Genomic DNA, 23,265 nt, shown 5'->3' with positions numbered 1-23,265 from the left:
CCATTAAGTTGACAGTAACTGACCCAAACAGAGAAAGGAAATAGATGCAATGAAACTCCTCCTATATAAAGATGACATGTTAAATCTGAGTCAAAAGAGCTTGTTATTGGGATTGTTCTATTGACTTAATTCATCTCAACGCAGCATGTGGCTGGAGTTGTTCTAGGTTTCTTTTATGATGTCATAGTGTAACAATCATCTCGGATCTCAAACCATGCTACAATATTAAAGTTCAAAGAAATGCTGTGTTTATATGAGGGTGACCAAGGCAAGACAGACTAAATGAATACAGTGAGCAACATAAGCATATGGTCATAGTATGTGTATTTCACAAAACCAATTCAAATAGACACAAAATCAAGTTCAGGAAGTCTAAATCCCAAATAGAATCCCAATGAAAAATAGTCCGAAAGTCAATGAAAAAGTCAAAATAGGAAATCCCCCTTCAAAATGCAAAAATCCAAGTCATTCAAATAAAAATCCAATCAGCAGGATAGATCTCACCGGATGGTTGAGAGAGAGGGAAATCCGACCCTGGGTAGATTTCCTCACAACAGCTCTGCTCATCTTACAAACAGGAGTAAAAATCAACAATGACAAACTAAAAGAATTCCCTGGAATGGATGGATCTAGGTTGCTTAAAAGCACAGGTGGCTCCTTAATTGAGGATGGGCTATTAGTAATGGATGGAACGGAATTCATGGATTGGTATCCAACACATGGATTCCTTGTGTTTGATGCCATTCCATTTAATCAATTCCAGCTATTATTATAAGCTGGCCTCCACTCAGCAGCCTCCTGTGCTTAAAACGTTTTCCACACAAATAGAACCTCAGCCAATTACACGCCAAACATTTCCCCAAACTGCTACTTTTTTCTTAAAGGGACAAGCCCTATTAAAGGGATAGTCCAGCAAAATGTGCAAATAAGGCAAGAAGAACTGGCAGATGCATAACATAACAGATGCATAACATAACAAATACATAACAGATATATAATATAACAGATACATAATATAACAGATACATAACATAACAGATTCATAACATAACAGATACAAAACAGATACATAATATAACAGATACATAACATAACAGATACCTAACAGATACATAACAGATACATAACAGATACATCATATAACAGATTCATAACATGACATATTCATAACTAATACATAATATAATGTAACAGCATGAAAAGGAAAATACAATAGTTTGTGCTATTACCTCACACTTGTGGCAGTGTCACAATATGTGACATATTGTGTTGTGTCAATGCTGACATCTATGTCTACATCTATGTCTATATCTATGTCTACATCTATGTCTATATCTATGTCTACATCTATGTCTATATCTATGTCTACATCTATGTCTATATCTATGTCTACATCTATGTCTATATCTATGTCTACATCTATGTCTATATCTATGTCTATATCTATGTCTACATCTATGTCTACATCTATGTCTACATCTATGTCTATATCTATGTCTACATCTATGTCTACATCTATGTCTACATCTATGTCTATTTCTATGTCTACATCTATGTCTACATCTATGTCTACATCTATGTCTACATCTATGTCTACATCTATGTCTATATCTATGTCTACATCTCTGTCTGACTGTATTTTCACCACTGTTGTCTTTTCTCTCCCAACAGACGGACTTTGAGAAAGACGTTGACATCGCCTGTCGATCAGGTAACAAACAGACAGGTGTCACGTTCAGTGAATGAGCTCCTGACCACATTGCCTATTGAAATGAAAGCCCTAAAAAGAGGTTAGACACAATGGGGGTAAAAGCAACATCAAATAACTTCCCAGGTTGTGTAACAGCCCCCTATCCACACTGGACGCCTTCTGGCTTAATTATCAAAACAGACCCATTTGATGTGAGAACAGGCTTGCATCCCAAATGGAACCCTATTCCCTATATAGATCACTACTTTACCCATGGGCCCTGGTCACAGGTCACACTATAAAGGGAATAGGGGTGCCATTTGGGACGCAGTCGAGGAGTGATAAGGGGAGGCTTCAGTGAAAAAAGAGAATTTGTTAGGTGTCAGAAAGCCGGCTAGCTTTCTGTGTGGGATGAAACGCATTGTTTGATATCAAAGAGAAGGGTAAGATAGAGAAGGAAGAGTCGTGAATTTGAATAATAATGACAGCGCTTATCATTTTAAACATCCCTTTGTACTTGTTGTTCATTAACAAAATGGCCGATGGGAAAGCATTGCACTGTAGCCCTGCTTTCACTGGTTTTGTTGATGACTCGTTTAAAGTATTGTGTTTTTAAGAGTGTGTAAGGTGTCCAATCACAAACACATACTTTGACCAATAGGTAAATGTTCATTGTGTAAATACTCCTCTAACAAAACCAACGGTTCTAACCTCATGTCTCTATCATAATCCGTTCCAAATTGATTGGAGTTTTTACCCTTGTAGGGTGGTGAAGATTGGAGTTTTTACCCTTGTAGGATGGTGAAGATTGGAGTTTTTACCCTTGTAGGATGGTGAAGATTGGAGTTTTTACCCTTGTAGGATGGTGAAGATTGGAGTTTTTACCCTTGTAGGATGGTGAAGATTGGAGTTTTTACCCTTGTAGGATGGTGAAGATTGGAGTTTTTACCCTTGTAGGATGGTGAAGATTGGAGTTTTTACCCTTGTAGGATGGTGAAGATTTGGGTGACTAAATCAATGGAGGCCAGAGAAAAAAAGTGGTCTAAAATGTGGAAAATAGCTTTGTGTCAAACAGGCTGGATGCTGTGAGAGAATTAAGGCTAACTGACAGTCAGCTGTGACAGAGCCTGGACTCGAACCCAGAATCTCTGGTGGCACAGCTAGCACTGCAATGTTGTGCCTTAGACCACTGTGCCACTCAGGAGGCCTGAATGCAACATTCCAACAGTGTAAAAAAATCAACATTTGGGTAACATTAGAATACAATTTGTGTATTCTATTTGAAATAACACAATGGCATTTTCATTAGTTGAAGTTACTGTAGGCTAAATGTAAAAATATATATATTTAATTGTTCAATCAATTTTATTTGTGGAGTACCTTTGTAACAACTGTGAAACAGAATGCATATGCATTTGAACATGATAACAGCCTCATCATCATAAGGCCTTGATGAAAACAACAGTAGCCTCAACATCATCATAAGGCCTTGATAAATCGTGAAACTCGGCACAAACGCAGTAAAGGCATTATAATGAATATAAGTTTAAAAAAATAATCAAATTATTGTCAGCTCGTTCTTGTGTACATCTTCACGCAACGGCATCAGTTGGATTTAATTTAGCTGTTATTCCTTGTCCTGACAATAACCACAATTTGAGTACCTTTCACTTGCTTGACACACTTTGACATGCCTTTGTTTGGTTGTAGTTGGTAATAATCTCTGGTTTTCTCTTTATTGTGTCCATTCGTCTTGTCATTCTTCCACACCGTTGTACCACAACACCACAGCTGTGCCAGTGCCTTATTTTTGCACAGAGGGAGGGAGCTCCTGACTCACTTTGTTCATAGTGCCGGCCAGACTTGTTTTCTTTTCGAGCTTGTTGTTCGCCAATGACAGTGAAGTGAAGACATTTTCCATGGTGACATTGCTCCCCTTGCCATCCTAGTTTTTTTAAACATGTCATTGACTAGGCAAATCAGTTAAGAACAAATTCTTATTTACAACTACAGCCTAGGAACAGTGGATTAACTGCCTTTTTCAGGAGCAGAACGACAGGTTTTTACCATGTCAGCTCGAGGATTTGATGTAGCAACTTTTTGGTTACTGGCCCACTGCTCTAACCACTAGCCTACCTGCCGCCCGAAGGTTCCACAAGCCTCATCACCACATTCTCCGACACTTGCGCCTGCTGCCCGATGTGGATATTTTCCCAGATATCGAAAGCCATTCAGCATTTACACTACCGTTCAAAAGTTTGGGGTCACTTAGAAATGTCATTGTTTTTGAAAGAAAAGCAAAACATTTTTTTAAATAACATCATATTGATCAGAAATACAGTGTTGACATTGTTAATGTTGTAAATGACTATTGTAGCTTGAAATGGCTGATTTTTAATATAATATATACATAGGCGTACAGAGGCCCATTATCAGCAACCATCACTCCTGTGTTCCAATTGTTGTGTTAGCTAATCCAAGTTTATCATTTTAAAAGGCCAATTGATTATTAGAAAACCCTTTTGCGTGTATGTTAGCACAGCTGAAAACTGTTGTGTTGATTAAAGAAGCAATAAAACTGGCCTTTTTTAGACTAGTTGAGTATCTGGAGCATCAGCATTTGTGGGTTCGATTACAGGCTCAAAATGGCCAGAAACAAATAATTTTCTTCTGAAACTCGTCAGTCTATTCTTGTACTATTTAATGAGCCTGCCAGTTGAGGACTTGTGAGGCGTCTGTTTCTCAAACTAGACACTAATGTACTTGTCCTCAAAGAAATTGCTTTTCTTTCAAAAACAAGGACATTTCTAAGTGACCCCAAACTTTTGAACAGTAGTGTATAATTACGCATGCTTTCCCTGTGTAGCCTACTCCAAGTAGTCCAGAGTAGACTGATAAGACTGCTTTAATTTGGTGAACTGATAGAGGGAACATACCATTTTCAGATTAGGCCAATAATTAGAATAGATCATTACAATAGAATGGCCCGCCCTGTTCTTCATTCACAATTGGTGATTACATAATTATTCATTGTTCGCTTCCCCTCACTCATCAACTCCCCCATACTTTACTTAATTTATTTAATTTGTTGTTATATGTGTGAAATTAGTTTTGGTATAGTTTAGGTTCAGTTTTCAGGCACATGTGGAGTGATTATCAGCTGGGCAGTGGAGTGGAGCAGGCCCTACTGTTGGGAGAAGGAGTGGAGCAGGCCCTACTGTTGGGAGAAGGAGTGGAGCAGGCCCTACTGTTGGGATAAGGAGTGGAGCAGGCCCTACTGTTGGGAGAAGGAGTGGAGCAGGCCCTACTGTTGGGAGAAGGAGGGGAGCAGGCCCTACTGTTGGGAGAAGGAGTGGAGCAGGCCCTACTGTTGGGAGAAGGAGGGGAGCAGGCCCTACTGTTGGGAGAAGGAGGGGAGCAAGCCCTACTGTTGGGAGAAGGAGGGGAGCAGGCCCTACTGTTGGGAGAAGGATTGGAGCAGGCCCTACTGTTGGGAGAAGGAGTGGAGCAGGCCCTACTGTTGGGAGAAGGAGTGGAGCAGGCCCTACTGTTGGGAGAAGGAGTGGAGCAGGCCCTACTGTTGGGAGAAGGAGTGGAGCAGGCCCTACTGTTGGGAGAAGGAGTGGAGCAGGCCCTACTGTTGGGAGAAGGAGTGGAGCAGGCCCTACTGTTGGAAGAAGGAGTGGAGCAGGCCCTACTGTTGGGAGAAGGAGGGGCAACAGGGGAAAACCTTTCCAAAAAATGGCATGCCTTCTTAAAACTGGTTATAACTCCAGTTCTGTTGTTGATATTAAGACTTAAAGACTTAAAACATGGCAGAGTAATATAAAAATGTATAAATCATGAGCAGTCAAAATGACTGCTTTAGCGGTTCTAGTGTATAAAAGTAATGAATAAAAAGTCTAATCCAAATTCTGTTATCTATCTGGAATAACACCAGGAATACATACCAGGAAACAATAATAACTGTGCCAAGAATATATACCAGGAATAATCCCTCGCCTGCCTGCCCATCCCTCTGGCCATGGAGTCATACCACCTCCACCTCCATCACCCTCTACCCCTACCCCTACCCCCTACCCCCACCCCCTACCCCCTACCCCCACCCCCTACCCCCTACCCTCTACCCCACCCCCTCCCCCTACCCCTACCCTCTACCCTACCCCCTCCCCCTACCCCTACCCTACCCCCTACCCCCTACCCTCTACCCCACCCCCTCCCCCTACCCCTACCCTCTACCCTACCCCCTCCCCCTACCCCTACCCTACCCCCTACCCCCTACCCTCTACCCCTACCCCTTACCCCCTAGCTCTACCTCCTACCCTCTACCCCTACCCCCTACCTCTACCCCCTACCCCTACCCCCTACCCTCTACCCCCTACCTCTACCCCCTACCCCCTACCCCCTACCCCTCCTTCCTCTCTCTCTCTGCACCATCGTTTATCTCCCTGCTCCCTGCATTCAGGCTGAAAACAAAGTGTTATGTTTTCTGTTTCTGGCAGTGCTGCTCTGCTCTGCTCTGCGCTGGACACACACACACATACACACACTCACACACACACACACACACACACACACACACACACACACACACACACACACACACACACACACACACACACACACACACACACACACACACACACACTGCTGACCTTGTGTTCTCCTTGCAGCCTGTTGGTTTTCAAACAGGCAATTCCCCTGTGGAGGATTCAGAAGGCCAAGATTAAAATGGCCGCAAATGCATCCCAAATGGCACCCTATTCCCTTCCTAGTGCACTACTTTTGACCAGGACCAATAGGGACCAGCTCTCATCAAAAGTAGTGCATTATGTAGTGAATATGCTACCATTTGGGATGCAGACATCAGCTCTGGAGCGGTGGAGAGATGCACAGAGAACAGCAGTACAGGATGTTCTGTCCCCAAACAGAGGGTATTTCTGACTTCTGACAAGAGAGCTTTTGAACAAAAAGCTAGCCTCTCCTGGTTATGTGTCTGGGGTTTTGGGGGTTTTCCAAGGTGAACCAAACCGTAATAAGATAAAAAGGTGTCTTAGGTATCCGGGATTTCAAGGCGAATTTGAGGAAAGTCCTCCTCAGAGGCTTGTCGGCTCTGTACTTAGTTATATCAGGAACATCTAATCCTCTATAGTGGCTCTTTTGAAGTAGTGTCCCTGCGTCCTATTTGAAGAGATCGGTAGTCAAGTTTTGTCTATTTCTTCCCAGCTGTATGAGGAAAGAGTCATTACACTGTAAAATGGACACATCCGGTTCATTGTTTCAATTTGTGCGAAGTGTCCTGGCATTATTATTTAAATTCTTTGTTTTTACATATATTCGTCAAAAGGAAATGCAACAATGGTTTGAAATCGGAACGATTTAAAATAAGCATACAATATGAAATAAACAGATCATACAGAACAGACTGACATTAGTTCTCAGTATGGTGCATTCATTCCCCACTAACTCCCTTGTCTGTCAGTATGGTGAATTCATTCCACTAACTCCCCTGTCTGTCAGTATGGTGAATTCATTCCACTAACTCCCCTGTCTGTCAGTATGGGGCATTCATTCCACTAACTCCCCTGTCTGTCAGTATGGTGAATTCATTCCCCACTAACTCCCCTGTCTGTCAGTATGGTGAATTCATTCCCCACTAACTCCCCTGTCTGTCAGTATGGTGCATTCGTTCCACTAACCACCCTGTCTGTCAGTATGGTGAATTCATTCCACTAACTCCCCTGTCTGTCAGTATGGTCCATTCATTCCACTAACTCCCCTGTCTGTCAGTATGGTGCATTCATTCCACTAACTCCCCTGTCTGTCAGTATGGTCCATTCATTCCCCACTAACTCCCCTGTCTGTCAGTATGGTGCATTCATTCCACTAACTCCCCTGTCTGTCAGTATGGTCCATTCATTCCACTAACCACCCTGTCTGTCAGTATGGGGCATTCATTCCACTAACTCCCCTGTCTGTCAGTATGGTGCATTCATTCCACTAACCATCCTGTCTGTCAGTATGGTGCATTCATTCCACTAACCATCCTGTCTGTCAGTATGGCGCATTCATTCCACTAACCACCCTGTCTGTCAGTATGGCGCATTCATTCCACTAACCACCCTGTCTGTCAGTATGGTGTATTCATTCCCCACTAACTCCCCTTTCTCTCCTCTCCACAGCTCTCCACAAAGACATGGGCTCTTGCCGCGCGGCGACCATCACCGGCACCCTATCCCGTATCTCTCTGAATGACGAGGAGGATGAGAAGGGTCCCGAGGGGCTCAACTACTCCACCTTACCCGGCAACATCATCTCCAAGGTGATGATCCAGCAGCCCGGCATGCACATGGGCCCCATGGGGGACATGGGTGAGGGCTGCCTGGGCGACAGCGTGTCCGACATGCGCCGCACCGTCTACCTGTGCACCGATGATGCTCTCCGTCAGTCCGACCAGGATATGGGCGGGCACGGGCATGGCGGGATGGGCAGTGGCCACGACATGGGCAACATGGGCGGTATGGGTGGTATGAGCGGACATTCACCCCAAGGCCAGATGATGGAGACAGACTACATCGTGATGCCACGAGCTTCGGCGGCGGCAGCAGGATCTGGGAACTGTAACACACTTCCCACTCTCCTGAAGGATGATAGCTCCACCAAGATGAACATGGGCCTGGGCATGGGAGATACGCTGCCCCATGATAGGATGATGCAACACTACAAGATGGCACCGGACTTCAACATGAGCCCGACGGGGATGGGCGGGATTGGGGTCATGGAGCACATGAACATGGGGGTGAACATGGATCAGAACCTACAGCAGCAGTATGGGTCAGGAGGAGGACAGGAACACATGCAGCAGAACCTGCCCTTTGAACCCCGAACCGCTGTCAAGAACTTCCTGGCTGAGATGGAAGAGACTGGAGGGCTGTCGAGGAGCGAGACGGGATCCACCATATCCATGAGCTCCTTAGAGGTAGGCTGGAGAAGAGAAGACTGTTGAAGTGTTGGATAACCTTAGAGGTAGGCTGGAGAAGAGAAGACTGTTGAAGTGTTGATTTAACCTTAGAGGTAGACTGGAGTGGGGAAGACTGTTGAAGTGTTGGATAACCTTAGAGGTAGGCTGGAGAAGAGAAGACTGTTGAAGTGTTGATTTAACCTTAGAGGTAGACTGGAGTGGAGAAGACTGTTGAAGTGTTGGATAACCTTAGAGGTAGGCTGGAGAAGAGAAGACTGTTGAAGTGTTGATTTAACCTTAGAGGTAGACTGGAGTGGGGAAGACTGTTGAAGTGTTGGATAACCTTAGAGGTAGACTGGAGTGGGGAAGACTGTTGAAGTGTTGGATAACCTTAGAGGTAGACTGGAGTGGGGAAGACTGTTGAAGTGTTGGATAACCTTAGAGGTAGGCTGGAGTGGAGAAGACTGTTGAAGTGTTGGATAACCTTAGAGGTAGGCTGAAGTGGAGAAGACTGTTGAAGTGTTGATTTAACCTTAGAGGTAGGCTGGAGTGGAGAAGACTGTTGAAGTGTTGATTTAACCATAGAGGTAGGCTGGAGTGGAGAAGACTGTTGAAGTGTTGGATAACCTTAGAGGTAGGCTGGAGTGGAGAAGACTGTTGAAGTGTTGATTTAACCTTAGAGGTAGGCTGGAGTGGAGAAGACTGTTGAAGTGTTGGATAACCTTAGAGGTAGGCTGGAGTGGAGAAGACTGTTGAAGTGTTGATTTAACCTTAGAGGTAGGCTGGAGTGGAGAAGACTGTTGAAGTGTTGGATAACCTTAGAGGTAGGCTGGAGTGGAGAAGACTGTTGAAGTGTTGGTTTAACCTTAGAGGTAGGCTGGAGTGGAGAAGACTGTTGAAGTGTTGGATAACCTTAGAGGTAGGCTGGAGAAGAGAAGACTGTTGAAGTGTTGGTTTAACCTTAGAGGTAGGCTGGAGTGGAGAAGACTGTTGAAGTGTTGGATAACCTTAGAGGTAGGCTGGAGTGGAGAAGACTGTTGAAGTGTTGATTTGACCTTAGAGGTAGGCTGGAGTGGAGAAGACTGTTGAAGTGTTGGATAACCTTAGAGGTAGGCTGGAGTGGAGAAGACTGTTGAAGTGTTGATTTAACCTTAGAGGTAGGCTGGAGTGGAGAAGACTGTTGAAGTGTTGGATAACCTTAGAGGTAGGCTGGAGTGGAGAAGACTGTTGAAGTGTTGGATAACCTTAGAGGTAGACTGGAGTGGAGAAGACTGTTGAAGTGTTGATTTAACCTTAGAGGTAGGCTGGAGTGGAGAAGACTGTTGAAGTGTTGGATAACCTTAGAGGTAGGCTGGAGTGGAGAAGACTGTTGAAGTGTTGATTTAACCTTAGAGGTAGGCTGGAGTGGAGAAGACTGTTGAAGTGTTGGATAACCTTAGAGGTAGGCTGGAGTGGAGAAGACTGTTGAAGTGTTGGATAACCTTAGAGGTAGGCTGGAGTGGAGAAGACTGTTGAAGTGTTGGTTTAACCTTAGAGGTAGGCTGGAGTGGAGAAGACTGTTGAAGTGTTGGATAACCTTAGAGGTAGGCTGGAGTGGAGAAGACTGTTGAAGTGTTGGATAACCTTAGAGGTAGGCTGGAGTGGAGAAGACTGTTGAAGTGTTGATTTAACCTTAGAGGTAGACTGGAGTGGAGAATACTGTTGAAGTGTTGGATAACCTTAGAGGTAGGCTGGAGTGGAGAAGACTGTTGAAGTGTTGGATAACCTTAGAGGTAGGCTGGAGTGGAGAAGACTGTTGAAGTGTTGATTTAACCTTAGAGGTAGGCTGGAGTGGAGAAGACTGTTGAAGTGTTGGATAACCTTAGAGGTAGGCTGGAGTGGAGAAGACTGTTGAAGTGTTGATTTAACCTTAGAGGTAGGCTGGAGTGGAGAAGACTGTTGAAGTGTTGATTTAACCTTAGAGGTAGGCTGGAGTGGAGAAGACTGTTGAAGTGTTGGATAACCTTAGAGGTAGGCTGGAGTGGAGAAGACTGTTGAAGTGTTGGTTTAACCTTAGAGGTAGGCTGGAGTGGGGAAGACTGTTGAAGTGTTGGATAACCTTAGAGGTAGGCTGGAGTGGAGAAGACTGTTGAAGTGTTGGATAACCTTAGAGGTAGGCTGGAGTGGAGAAGACTGTTGAAGTGTTGATTTAACCTTAGAGGTAGGCTGGAGTGGAGAAGACTGTTGAAGTGTTGATAACCTTAGAGGTAGGCTGGAGTGGAGAAGACTGTTGAAGTGTTGATTTAACCTTAGAGGTAGGCTGGAGTGGAGAAGACTGTTGAAGTGTTGATTTAACCTTAGAGGTAGGCTGGAGTGGAGAAGACTGTTGAAGTGTTGATTTAACCTTAGAGGTAGGCTGGAGTGGAGAAGACTGTTGAAGTGTTGGATAACCTTAGAGGTAGGCTGGAGTGGAGAAGACTGTTGAAGTGTTGATTTAACCTTAGAGGTAGGCTGGAGTGGAGAAGACTGTTGAAGTGTTGGATAACCTTAGAGGTAGGCTGGAGTGGAGAAGACTGTTGAAGTGTTGATTTAACCTTAGAGGTAGGCTGGAGTGGAGAAGACTGTTGAAGTGTTGGATAACCTTAGAGGTAGGCTGGAGTGGAGAAGACTGTTGAAGTGTTGGTTTAAGTAAATTAAGGTTTTGTTTGTTGTTATGTTCCACTGAGAAATTGTGGCAGAGGTAAATACAGAATGAATGTGTAGCTGTGTTCAAGTGAGAAGATCGTCACGTTGTTGCCGTAAAATAAAATGGGCTTATTTTGTCATGGTTAGAATGTTATTTAGTGTTCATTAATATAATTATAATTTCTATAGTATTCAGAAGTTAATGACCCCTCATGTTAACAGACTGTCTAATTATCCGCAATATGTTTGTTTTGTCTTCAGAGAAGAAAATCGCGCTACCAAGATCTGGACTTTGAAGTAAGTCAATTTACTGGTTGGCAAAGTGCATGCTTCAGGCTTTTGTAGTTACACTGAGCATTTGTGTTCGCCCTACCCTTTAATTTACTACTGTTGTTACACTGAGCATTCTTGTTCGCCCTACCCTTTAATTTACTACTGTTGTTACACTGAGCATTCTTGTTCGCCCTACCCTTTAATTTACTACTGTTGTTACACTGAGCATTTGTGTTTGCCCTACCCTTTAATTTACTACTGTTGTTACACTGAGCATTTGTGTTCGCCCTACCCTTTAATTTACTACTGTTGTTACACTGAGCATTTTTGTTTACCCTACCCTTTAATGTTACTACTACCTTGTGTAGCACTTAAGCTTATTGGAGTAACATGGTTTTGACACAAAACAGATGTATTTATGTGTGGCGTAGTTAAGGTAAAAGCAACGCTGTCAATCTAAACCCGTACAGGGCCGCCAGCAAATCTCCCCTGCTCATGTTGTTCCCCTCCATCTCCTACATACATCCATTGGCTATGAGTTGATTTGAAACCTGTTACGCTTTCTGAGGTCACATGCACATTTCACACCTGACTTCTGCACTTTTTCTATGGAAAATATGACATTGTCTGACAGCCCAAGACACAAATGTCTCACACCACTTCTGTGGGTTTATTCCATTTCTCCATCCATTTTTTGTAATCTGACTATTCTGCATAAATGCAAAAGATAGATTTGATAATAAAATTGGCCATAAATTATATGTAATTACTCAACTGGCTTACATTATATGCAAAAAAATCCTTAAAAGACATTGGCCCCTTTAATATGTCTCAGGCTTACTGTAATACCAGTGGCAGATTAAATGCTATTCAGAAAGGTGTACTGGTTGGAGAGGATAAAACATTGCATTATAATCTCCATCCTATTATTGGCTTTGATTTCCAAACCAAAAACGAACCCCTTGCCATTGCAGAAAGTCATGCACACCAGGAAAAGACACATGGAGCTGTTCCAAGAACTGAATCAGAAATTTCAAACCCTGGATCGATTTCAAGACATACCAAATATGGGCAGCATGGTGAGTAATAATACCAGGAACAGGAAATCAGCAGTAACAGGAAATGGTGAAGGAGGGAGATGATTGGTCAGCGGTCGTCTGTTGTAGACCAATTACAGAGCTGGAGAAGATCCAGGTGGGGTGATTGGTTGAAGCTGGTGGTTGTCGACCAATTAGAGTACAAAACAAGATCATGTCAGGATAGATAGTCTTTTTTAGATGTCCATCCGCTCAGCAACACACGTAGTGAGTCATTGAGCAAATGAACAGATCCAGTGACATGGCCCTATACCTAACAGGCCTGCCAGCTGCTACTGGTGATGGGGTTCAGTGACATGGCCCTATACCTAACAGGCCTGCCAGCTGCTACTGGTGATGGGGTTCAGTGACATGGCCCTATACCTAACAGGCCTGCCAAATGCTACTGGTGATGGGGTTCAGTGACATGGCCCTATACCTAGCAGGCCTGCCAGCTGCTACTGGTGAGGGGGTTCAGTGACATGGCCCTATACCTAGCAGGCCTGCCAGCTGCTACTGGTGAGGGGGTTCAGTGACATGGTCCTATACCTAACAGGCCTGCCAGCTGCTACTGGTGAGGGGGTTCAGTGACATGGCCCTATACCTAGCAGGCCTGCCAGCTGCTACTGGTGATGGGGTTCAGTGACATGGCCCTATACCTAACAGGCCTGCCAGCTGCTACTGGTGAGGGGGTTCAGTGACATGGCCCTATACCTAACAGGCCTGCCAGCTGCTACTGGTGAGGGGGTTCAGTGACATGGCCCTATACCTAACAGGCCTGCCAGCTGCTACTGGTGAGGGGGTTCAGTGACATGGCCCTATACCTAGCAGGCCTGCCAGCTGCTACTGGTGAGGGGGGGAGGGGGGGACTAGTCTTTAGTTGAGAGATCATGTCTGAGAGAAGGTAGGCATTATCTAATTTAGGCAGTCTGCAGATTCACTCCTCTCCTACTTCTCAACCATATTGAAGGAGAAGGTCCAAGGTCCCTCCACTCGGACAAGGATGCAAGGTTAAGACTATGTACAATAGATGTATTGAAAAGAGCCACTGTGAGGTGGTTGTCTGTCGTGGTAGTCCATCTGAATTAGTGTTCATCCATTCAAATCCAGATGTGTATCATTCAAGAGACCAGTCATGGTCATTCAGGCTTGATGACTACTGAGTGAATGCTTTCTGCATTACTTTCTGCACTGTATCCTGGGAAATTGGCCTGTTGACCAAAACACACTCAGGCCTATTGTTGTGTGAGAATAGTGTCAGCTCTGCGGCATGCAAGTAGGCAGGCAGGCAGTTAGCCCCTCGGCCTGCCATGTCATGTAATCTTCTCTCTCTTCTCTCACATTTCAATCAGCCCCACTGCACAGTGTAATTCTCTGCTTGTTGCTTAGTAACCACCACAAGGACATTTATATAGAAAACTACATCCCTTTGTTTTTCTTTTTTTTCTTATGGAATAAATGTACTGCAGTGCTGGCTGGGCTGGCTGAATAAATGTACTGCAGTGCTGGCTAGGCTGGCTGAATAAATGTACTGCAGTGATGGCTGGGCTGGCTGAATAAATGTACTGCAGTGCTGGCTGGGCTGGCTGATTAAATGTACTGCAGTGCTGGCTGGGCTGGCTGATTAAATGTACTGCAGTGCTGGCTGGGCTGGCTGATTAAATGTACTGCAGTGCTGGCTGGGCTGGCTGATTAAATATACTGCAGTGCTGGCTAGGCTGGCTGATTAAATATACTGCAGTGCTGGCTGGGCTGGCTGAATAAATGTACTGCAGTGCTGGCTGGGCTGGCTGAATACATGTACTGCAGTGCTGGCTAGGCTGGCTGAATAAATGTACTGCAGTGCTGGCTGGGCTGGCTGAATAAATGTACTGCAGTGCTGGCTAGGCTGGCTGATTAAATGTACTGCAGTGCTGGCTGGGCTGGCTGAATAAATGTACTGCAGTGCTGGCTGGGCTGGCTGATTAAATGTACTGCAGTGCTGGCTAGGCTGGCTGATTAAATGTACTGCAGTGCTGGCTAGGCTGGCTGATTAAATGTACGGCAGTGCTGGCTGGGCTGGCTGAATAAATGTACTGCAGTGCTGGCTAGGCTGGCTGATTAAATATACTGCAGTGCTGGCTGGGCTGGCTGATTAAATGTACTGCAGTGCTGGCTGGGCTGGCTGATTAAATGTACTGCAGTGCTGGCTGGGCTGGACTGGCTGATTAAATGTACTGCAGTGCTGGCTGGGCTGGCAGATTAAATGTACTGCAGTGCTGGCTGGGCTGGACTAGCTGAATACATGTACTGCAGTGCTGGCTGGGCTGGACTAGCTGAATACATGTACTGCAGTGCTGGCTGGGCTGGCTGATTAAATGTACTGCAGTGCTGGCTGGTCTAAATGAATAAATGTACTGCAGTGTTGGCTGGGCTGGCTGATTAAATATACTGCAGTGCTGGCTGGGCTGGCTGATTAAATGTACTGCAGTGGTGGCAGGGCTGGCTGATTAAATGTACTGCAGTGCTGGCTAGGCTGGCTGATTAAATGTACTGCAGTGCTGGCTGGGCTGGCTGATTAAATGTACTGCAGTGCTGGCTGGGCTGGCTGATTAAATGTACTGCAGTGCTGGCTGGGCTGGCTGATTAAATGTACTGCAGTGCTGGCTGGGCTGGCTGATTAAATGTACTGCAGTGCTGGCTAGGCTTGCTGATTAAATGTACTGCAGTGCTAGCTGGGCTGGCCTAGCTGAATACATGTACTGCAGTGCTGGCTGGGCTGGCTGAATAAATGTACTGCAGTGCTGGCTGGGCTGGCTGATTAAATGTACTGCAGTATGGCTGGTCTAGTTGAATAAATGTACTGCAGTGTTGGCTGGGCTGGCTGATTAAATATACTGCAGTGCTGGCTGGGCTGGCTGATTAAATGTACTGCAGTGCTGGCAGGGCTGGCTGATTAAATGTACTGCAGTGCTGGCTAGGCTGGCTGATTAAATGTACTGCAGTGCTGGCTGGGCTGGCTGATTAAATGTACTGCAGTGCTGGCTGGGCTGGCTGATTAAATGTACTGCAGTGCTGGCTGGTCTGGCTGATTAAATGTACTGCAGTGCTGGCTGGGCTGGCTGATTAAATGTACTGCAGTGCTGGCTAGGCTTGCTGATTAAATGTACTGCAGGGCTAGCTGGGCTGGCTGATTAAATGTACTGCAGTGCTGGCTAGGCTGGCTGATTAAATGTACGGCAGTGCTGGCTGGGCTGGCTGAATAAATGTACTGCAGTGCTGGCTAGGCTGGCTGATTAAATGTACTGCAGTGCTGGCTGGGCTGGCTGATTAAATGTACTGCAGTGCTGGCTGGGCTGGCTGATTAAATGTACTGCAGTGCTGGCTGGTCTGGACTGGCTGATTAAATGTACTGCAGTGCTGGCTGGGCTGGCAGATTAAATGTACTGCAGTGCTGGCTGGGCTGGACTAGCTGAATACATGTACTGCAGTGCTGGCTGGGCTGGCTGAATAAATGTACTGCAGTGCTGGCTGGGCTGGCTGATTAAATGTACTGCAGTGCTGGCTGGTCTAGTTGAATAAATGTACTGCAGTGTTGGCTGGGCTGGCTGATTAAATATACTGCAGTGCTGGCTGGGCTGGTTTATTAAATGTACTGCAGTGCTGGCAGGGCTGGCTGATTAAATGTACTGCAGTGCTGGCTGATTAAATGTACTGCAGTGCTGGCTGGGCTGGCTGATTAAATGTACTGCAGTGCTGGCTGGGCTGGCTGATTAAATGTACTGCAGTGCTGGCTGGTCTGGCTGATTAAATGTACTGCAGTGCTGGCTGGGCTGGCTGATTAAATGTACTGCAGTGCTGGCTAGGCTTGCTGATTAAATGTACTGCAGGGCTAGCTGGGCTGGCTGATTAAATGTACTGCAGTGCTGGCTGGGCTGGCTGATTAAATGTACTGCAGTGCTGGCTAGGCTTGCTGATTAAATGTACTGCAGTGCTAGCTGGGCTGGCTGATTAAATGTACTGCAGTGCTGGCTAGGCTGGCTGATTAAATGTACTGCATTGCTGGCTGGGCTGGCTGATTAAATGTACTGCAGTGCTGGCTGGGCTGGCTGATTAAAAGTGCTGCAGTGCTGGCTGGGCTGGCTGATTAAATGTACTGCAGTGCTGGCTGGGCTGGCTGATTAAATGTACTGCAGTGCTGGCTGGGCTGGCTGATTAAATGTACTGCAGTGCTGGCTGGGCTGGCTGATTAAATGTACTGCAGTGCTGGCTGGGCTGGCTGATTAAATGTACTGCAGTGCTGGCTAGGCTTGCTGATTAAATGTACTGCAGTGCTAGCTGGGCTGGCCTAGCTGAATACATGTACTGCAGTGCTGGCTGGGCTGGCTGAATAAATGTACTGCAGTGCTGGCTGGGCTGGCTGATTAAATGTACTGCAGTGCTGGCTGGTCTAGTTGAATAAATGTACTGCAGTGTTGGCTGGGCTGGCTGATTAAATATACTGCAGTGCTGGCTGGGCTGGTTTATTAAATGTACTGCAGTGCTGGCAGGGCTGGCTGATTAAATGTACTGCAGTGCTGGCTAGGCTGGCTGATTAAATGTACTGCAGTGCTGGCTGGGCTGGCTGATTAAATGTACTGCAGTGCTGGCTGGGCTGGCTGATTAAATGTACTGCAGTGCTGGCTGGTCTGGCTGATTAAATGTACTGCAGTGCTGGCTGGGCTGGCTGATTAAATGTACTGCAGTGCTGGCTAGGCTTGCTGATTAAATGTACTGCAGGGCTAGCTGGGCTGGCTGATTAAATGTACTGCAGTGCTGGCTGGGCTGGCTGATTAAATGTACTGCAGTGCTGGCTAGGCTTGCTGATTAAATGTACTGCAGTGCTAGCTGGGCTGGCTGATTAAATGTACTGCAGTGCTGGCTAGGCTGGCTGATTAAATGTACTGCATTGCTGGCTGGGCTGGCTGATTAAATGTACTGCAGTGCTGGCTGGGCTGGCTGATTAAAAGTGCTGCAGTGCTGGCTGGGCTGGCTGATTAAATGTACTGCAGTGCTGGCTGGGCTGGCTGATTAAATGTACTGCAGTGCTGGCTGGGCTGGCTGATTAAATGTACTGCTGTGCTGGCTGGGCTGGCTGATTAAATGTACTGCAGTGCTGGCTAGGCTGGCTGATTAAATGTACTGCAGTGCTGGCTGGGCTGGCTGATTAAATGTACTGCAGTGCTGGCTGGGCTGGCTGATTAAATGTACTGCAGTGCTGGCTAGGCTGGCTGATTAAATGTACTGCAGTGCTGGCTAGGCTGGCTGATTAAATGTACTGCAGTGCTGGCTAGGCTGGCTGATTAAATGTACTGCAGTGCTGTCTAGGCTGGCTGATTAAATGTACTGCAGTGCTGGCTAGGCTGGCTGATTAAATGTACTGCAGTGCTGGCTAGGCTGGCTGATTAAATGTACTGCAGTGCTGGCTAGGCTGGCTAATTAAATGTACTGCTGTGCTGGCTAGGCTGGCTGATTAAATGTACTGCAGTGCTGGCTGGGCTGGCTGATTAAGTATACTGCAGTGCTGGCTTGGCTGGCTGATTAAATGTACTGCAGTGCTGGCTGGGCTGGTTGATTAAATGTACTGCAGTGCTGGCTGGGCTGGTTGATTAAATGTACTGCAGTGCTGGCTGGGCTGGCTGATCAAATGTACTGCTGTGCTGGCTGGGCTGGCTGATTAAATGTACTGCAGTGCTGGCTAAGCTGGCTGATTAAATGTACTGCAGTGCTGGCTGGGCTGGCTGATTAAATGTACTGCAGTGCTGGCTGGGCTGGCTGATTAAATGTACTGCATTGCTGGCTAGGCTGGCTGATTAAATGTACTGCAGTGCTGGCTAGGCTGGCTGATTAAATGTACTGCAGTGCTGGCTAGGCTGGCTGATTAAATGTACTGCAGTGCTGGCTAGGCTGGCTGATTAAATGTACTGCAGTGCTGGCTAGGCTGGCTAATTAAATGTACTGCAGTGCTGGCTAGGCTGGCTGATTAAATGTACTGCAGTGCTGGCTGGGCTGGCTGATTAAATGTACTGCAGTGCTGGCTGGGCTGGTTGATTAAATGTACTGCAGTGCTGGCTGGGCTGGTTGATTAAATGTACTGCAGTGCTGGCTGGGCTGGCTGATGAAATGTACTGCAGTGCTGGCTGGGCTGGCTGATTAAATGTACTGCAGTGCTGGCTGGGCTGGCTGATTAAATGTACTGCAGTGCTGGCTAGGCTGGCTGATTAAATGTACTGCAGTGCTGGCTAGGCTGGCTGATTAAATGTACTGCAGTGCTGGCTAGGCTGGCTGATTAAATGTACTGCAGTGCTGGCTAGGCTGGCTGATTAAATGTACTGCAGTGCTGGCTAGGCTGGCTAATTAAATGTACTGCAGTGCTGGCTAGGCTGGCTGATTAAATGTACTGCAGTGCTGGCTGGGCTGGCTGATTAAGTATACTGCACTGCTGGCTGGGCTGGCTGATTAAATGTACTGCAGTGCTGGCTGGGCTGGCTGATTAAATGTACTGCAGTGCTGGCTAGGCTGGCTGAATAGCTGGCAGGCTCCAGAGCTACAGACAACATTAGTGACCATTGTGTGTTCCCTGACTGCATAGTAACAGCTCCGATTGCTCGCTGTCCTATTTGACTCCCTGCTAGTCTCTTTGTGAGTGTCAGTGAGAGTACATCCAGATTATGGGAACAGAACACAGTCAGACACAGTGGAAGCTCGTCCTCTAGTCCCTCTTCACCGTTATCCAGCTGGAAGGGAACTCACTATTCATTTGATTTCTTCCATGATATAATCTAACCATATTATTCACATTTGAGATACTTATCATTACCTTTTGTTACTTACACTTCTCATAGAACCATTACACCATTAATATGCTCTACCAGAACATTAGTTGAGGTGATCAATGCATAGAGGCAGTACGGCATGATTCAAAGTCTCTGCCATAATCCATTGTTTTGCTACACTTTATAATAACTTTCATGGATAATCCATTATAACTTTCATATGAATGTTTATAAATGTTTTAAAGTGATGAAATTCAAATGTATTTAACCAATGTTACCCAATGTTTAAGAAGAAGAACTGTAACCAGTCACAGTGAGGCATGCTCCCTTCTAAGTAATAACCCTCACATATCCCTGTATGTATATATCCCTGACCCTATCCTATATATTACATATAAAGTATATGTGGTATAACATATAGTAACAATTTATAGTGAACCATGTTTAGTGACTGTAAGGCATGCTATCTGCTGTGTCCTGCTATGTCCCTGTCCATATCTGCTGCTAACCTGTCCCTGTCCCTGTCCTCCCAAGGACAAGGCCATGGCCAACAAGAACCCCTGGGAGAGCTACAACCCAGCCTGTGAGTACCAGAACTACGCCAGTATGAATGTACTAGACCCTGACCCCAAGGACTCTCTGGAGATGACCGCAGCAGAGTGGGAGAAGTGTGTCAATCTCCCCTTAGACGTCCAGGAAGGAGACTTCCAGACAGAGGTCTGATCTGATCTGATCTAAACAAACCAGGAAATTAGTCCAAAATGGCACCCTATTCCCAATGAAGTGCACTACTTATGACCAGGTCCTATAGGCCTCTTTTTCACCAGTACCCAAAGGGCTCTTTTGAACAGGACTCATAGGGCTCTGGTCAAAGGTAGTGCACTATATAGGGAATAGGGTGACATTTTGGATGCACGCCAGAAAGGAGACTTCCAGGAAGTAAAAACCAGGAAGAGGAAAACCAGGAGAAAAATGATAACCAGGACATGGAGGAAAGGGGAAAGGATGTATTTTGCACTGAAAAAAATGGACAGACTGTCCTAACAGCCTTGGCCTAGTACATATCTGGATTCTAAAGGAGGATGACAAGGACATGATGTGCCAATACCATTTAAGAGGAAAACACAGAGGACAGGAGGAAAAAATACAACAAAAATCATCAGTGTTACTTTTTGTATTCTCACTAGTGTACTTAGTGCAGCGGGCCAGCCAGGTGGGTGTACAATATTTACCATCGTGTGTTTCAGAGTACCCATGGTAAAGAAGAATTGGTTTCAAAAAGGTGAAAATCTTTCTAGATGAATAAACCTCAAAAGCTAAATGAAGACATAATACAATGTCAATCCCAGCTTCGTTGGATCCAGTTTTATATTTCACAAAACTGGACCCTGGAAGCACAATGTATATATTTATGCAGGTTTTTAAAAAGTTTATAACAAGTCTGTTTGGCCATTACTATACTTTTTACTTTATAATATAAAATATATATGAGCGAGAGTGGCAGGCAAAGAGGATTTTCTGTCATATAAAAATGAATGTTTGTCAAAGCTACATTCTTCATTGCTTTAAATGCAATAAAGGTAATACTCACTTTTATATGAATAATATATTTCACAAACTTTAATACTGCAGAATCTTGCTTGAAGAATCTCGGCTAAAACTCTCTCATCTGCAGCCCTGTATAAAATATTTAAAAATGAACAATGTTGTATGGTGTAAATAAACTTTTGTCTACATATGTTTTACTTGTGCCAATTTATTTTAATGAGAAAAAAAATGCCAACTTGATCAAGCGTTATAGCGTTATAAAATGTTAACATTTGAACAAGGAATGTAAATAAAAGAGGAAATATGTTCGTACTGCTTCAGAGAACGTGTCAAGTCTATCTGGTGGTCATGCCTTTGTCAGATGTATTGCTCTTTAAACCAACAGGTTCTCCTCAGAAGCCCCGTTTATTTTTTATTTAACTAGGCAAGTCAGTTAAGAACAAATTCTTATTTTCAATGACGGCCTAAGAAACAGTGTGTCGTTCTGCCTGTTCAGGGGCAGAACGACAGATTTGTACCTTGTCAGCTCAGGGGTTTGAACTTGCAACCTTCCGGTTACTAGTCCAACGCTCTAACCACTAGGCTACCCTGCCAACCCATGTGTCCCATGTGTCCTGTGTCCTGATCTTTTCCACATTCTGATTGTACCCAAATCTTTTGACAGGTGTAGACATTTAAAAGACTCATTGTGATCTTATTGTGATCAGATCTTCCTGACCAATTCCAGAGGTAGTCTGGGTGCATTGTGTCTGGATATCTTACAAGTGTAGACAGATCTGACAAATCATTGACAGGTGGCATGATTGACTTATGGCACAACATGTCTTAAAACAAATGCATGTATCTTATTTTGAAAAACTATTTGTGAAATCATTTACATACATGTATACCTGTTTACATTGCAGACATGAAATGTAAAGGCAAAGTTCCCAGCGTTAGCGGAGACTTGGAAATGGGGATACCTAGTCAGTTGTCCAACTGAATGTATTCAACTGAAATGTGTCTTCTGCATTTAACCCAACCCCTCTGAATCAGAGCAGAGCGGGGGGGGGGGGGGGGGGATGCCTTAGTTAACATCCACGTCTTCAGTGCCCAGGGAACAGTGGGTTAACTGCCTTGCTCAGTGTCAGAAAGACAGATTTTTACCTTGTCAGCTAGGGGCTCCGACCCAGCAACCTTCTGGTTACTGGCCCAGCAGTCTAACCACTAGGCTACCTGCTGGTTACTGGCCCAGCAGTCTAACCACTAGGCTACCTGCTGGTTACTGGCCCAGCAGTCTAACCACTAGGCTACCTGCTGGTTACTGGCCCAGCAGTCTAACCACTAGGCTACCTGCTGGTTACTGACACAACACTCTGACCACTAGGCTACCTGCTGGTTACTGACACAACACTCTAACCACTAGGCTACCTATCTGCTGGTTACTGACACAACACTCTAACCACTAGGCTACCTACCTGCTGGTTACTGACACAACACTCTGACCACTAGGCTACCTGCTGGTTACTGACACAACACTCTGACCACTAGGCTACCTGCTGGTTACTGACACAACGCTCTAACCACTAGGCTACCTGCTGGTTACTGACACAACACTCTGACCACTAGGCTACCTGCTAGTTACTGACACAACACTCTGACCACTAGGCTACCTGCTGGTTACTGACACAACACTCTAACCACTAGGCTACCTACCTGCTGGTTACTGACACAACACTCTAACCACTAGGCTACCTGCTGGTTACTGACACAACACTCTGACCACTAGGCTACCTGCTGGTTACTGGCCCAACACTCTAACCACTATGCTACCTGCTGGTTACTGGCCCAGCAGTCTAACCACTAGGCTACCTACCTGCTGGTTACTGACACAACACTCTAACCACTAGGCTACCTGCTGGTTACTGGCCCAACTCTCTAACCACTATGCTACCTGCTGGTTACTGGCCCAGCAGTCTAACCACTAGGCTACCTACCTGCTGGTTACTGACACAACACTCTAACCACTAGGCTACCTGCTGGTTACTGACACAACGCTCTAACCACTAGGCTACCTGCTGGTTACTGGCCCAGCAGTCTAACCACTAGGCTACCTGCTGGTTACTGACACAACACTCTGACCACTAGGCTACCTGCTGGTTACTGACACAACCCTCTAACCACTAGGCTACCTGCTGGTTACTGACACAACACTCTGACCACTAGGCTACCTGCTGGTTACTGACACAACACTCTGACCACTAGGCTACCTGCTGGTTA

The 23,265-nt window shown here is 45.5% G+C and overlaps 1 protein-coding gene across 1 annotated transcript in view; it reads left to right on the top strand.

Moving 5' to 3' along the window:
- LOC139381577 (adhesion G protein-coupled receptor B3) overlaps nucleotides 1-21,296 on the top strand; it is a 352,141-nt gene extending 330,845 nt beyond the window's left edge. The window contains exons 28-32 of the mRNA XM_071125220.1: nucleotides 1,672-1,711; nucleotides 7,873-8,669; nucleotides 11,577-11,612; nucleotides 12,563-12,667; nucleotides 19,993-21,296. Coding sequence (XP_070981321.1) covers nucleotides 1,672-1,711; nucleotides 7,873-8,669; nucleotides 11,577-11,612; nucleotides 12,563-12,667; nucleotides 19,993-20,181 — 1,167 coding nt within the window. The 3' untranslated portion in view covers nucleotides 20,182-21,296. The remainder of the gene's footprint in view (nucleotides 1-1,671; nucleotides 1,712-7,872; nucleotides 8,670-11,576; nucleotides 11,613-12,562; nucleotides 12,668-19,992) is intronic.
- Nucleotides 21,297-23,265: the final 1,969 nt, after the last annotated feature.

The sequence above is a fragment of the Oncorhynchus clarkii genome, chromosome 23, assembly GCF_045791955.1.
Source record: "Oncorhynchus clarkii lewisi isolate Uvic-CL-2024 chromosome 23, UVic_Ocla_1.0, whole genome shotgun sequence".
NCBI classification, from domain to species: domain Eukaryota; kingdom Metazoa; phylum Chordata; class Actinopteri; order Salmoniformes; family Salmonidae; genus Oncorhynchus; species Oncorhynchus clarkii.
This window is presented reverse-complemented; position numbering and strand designations above follow the sequence as displayed.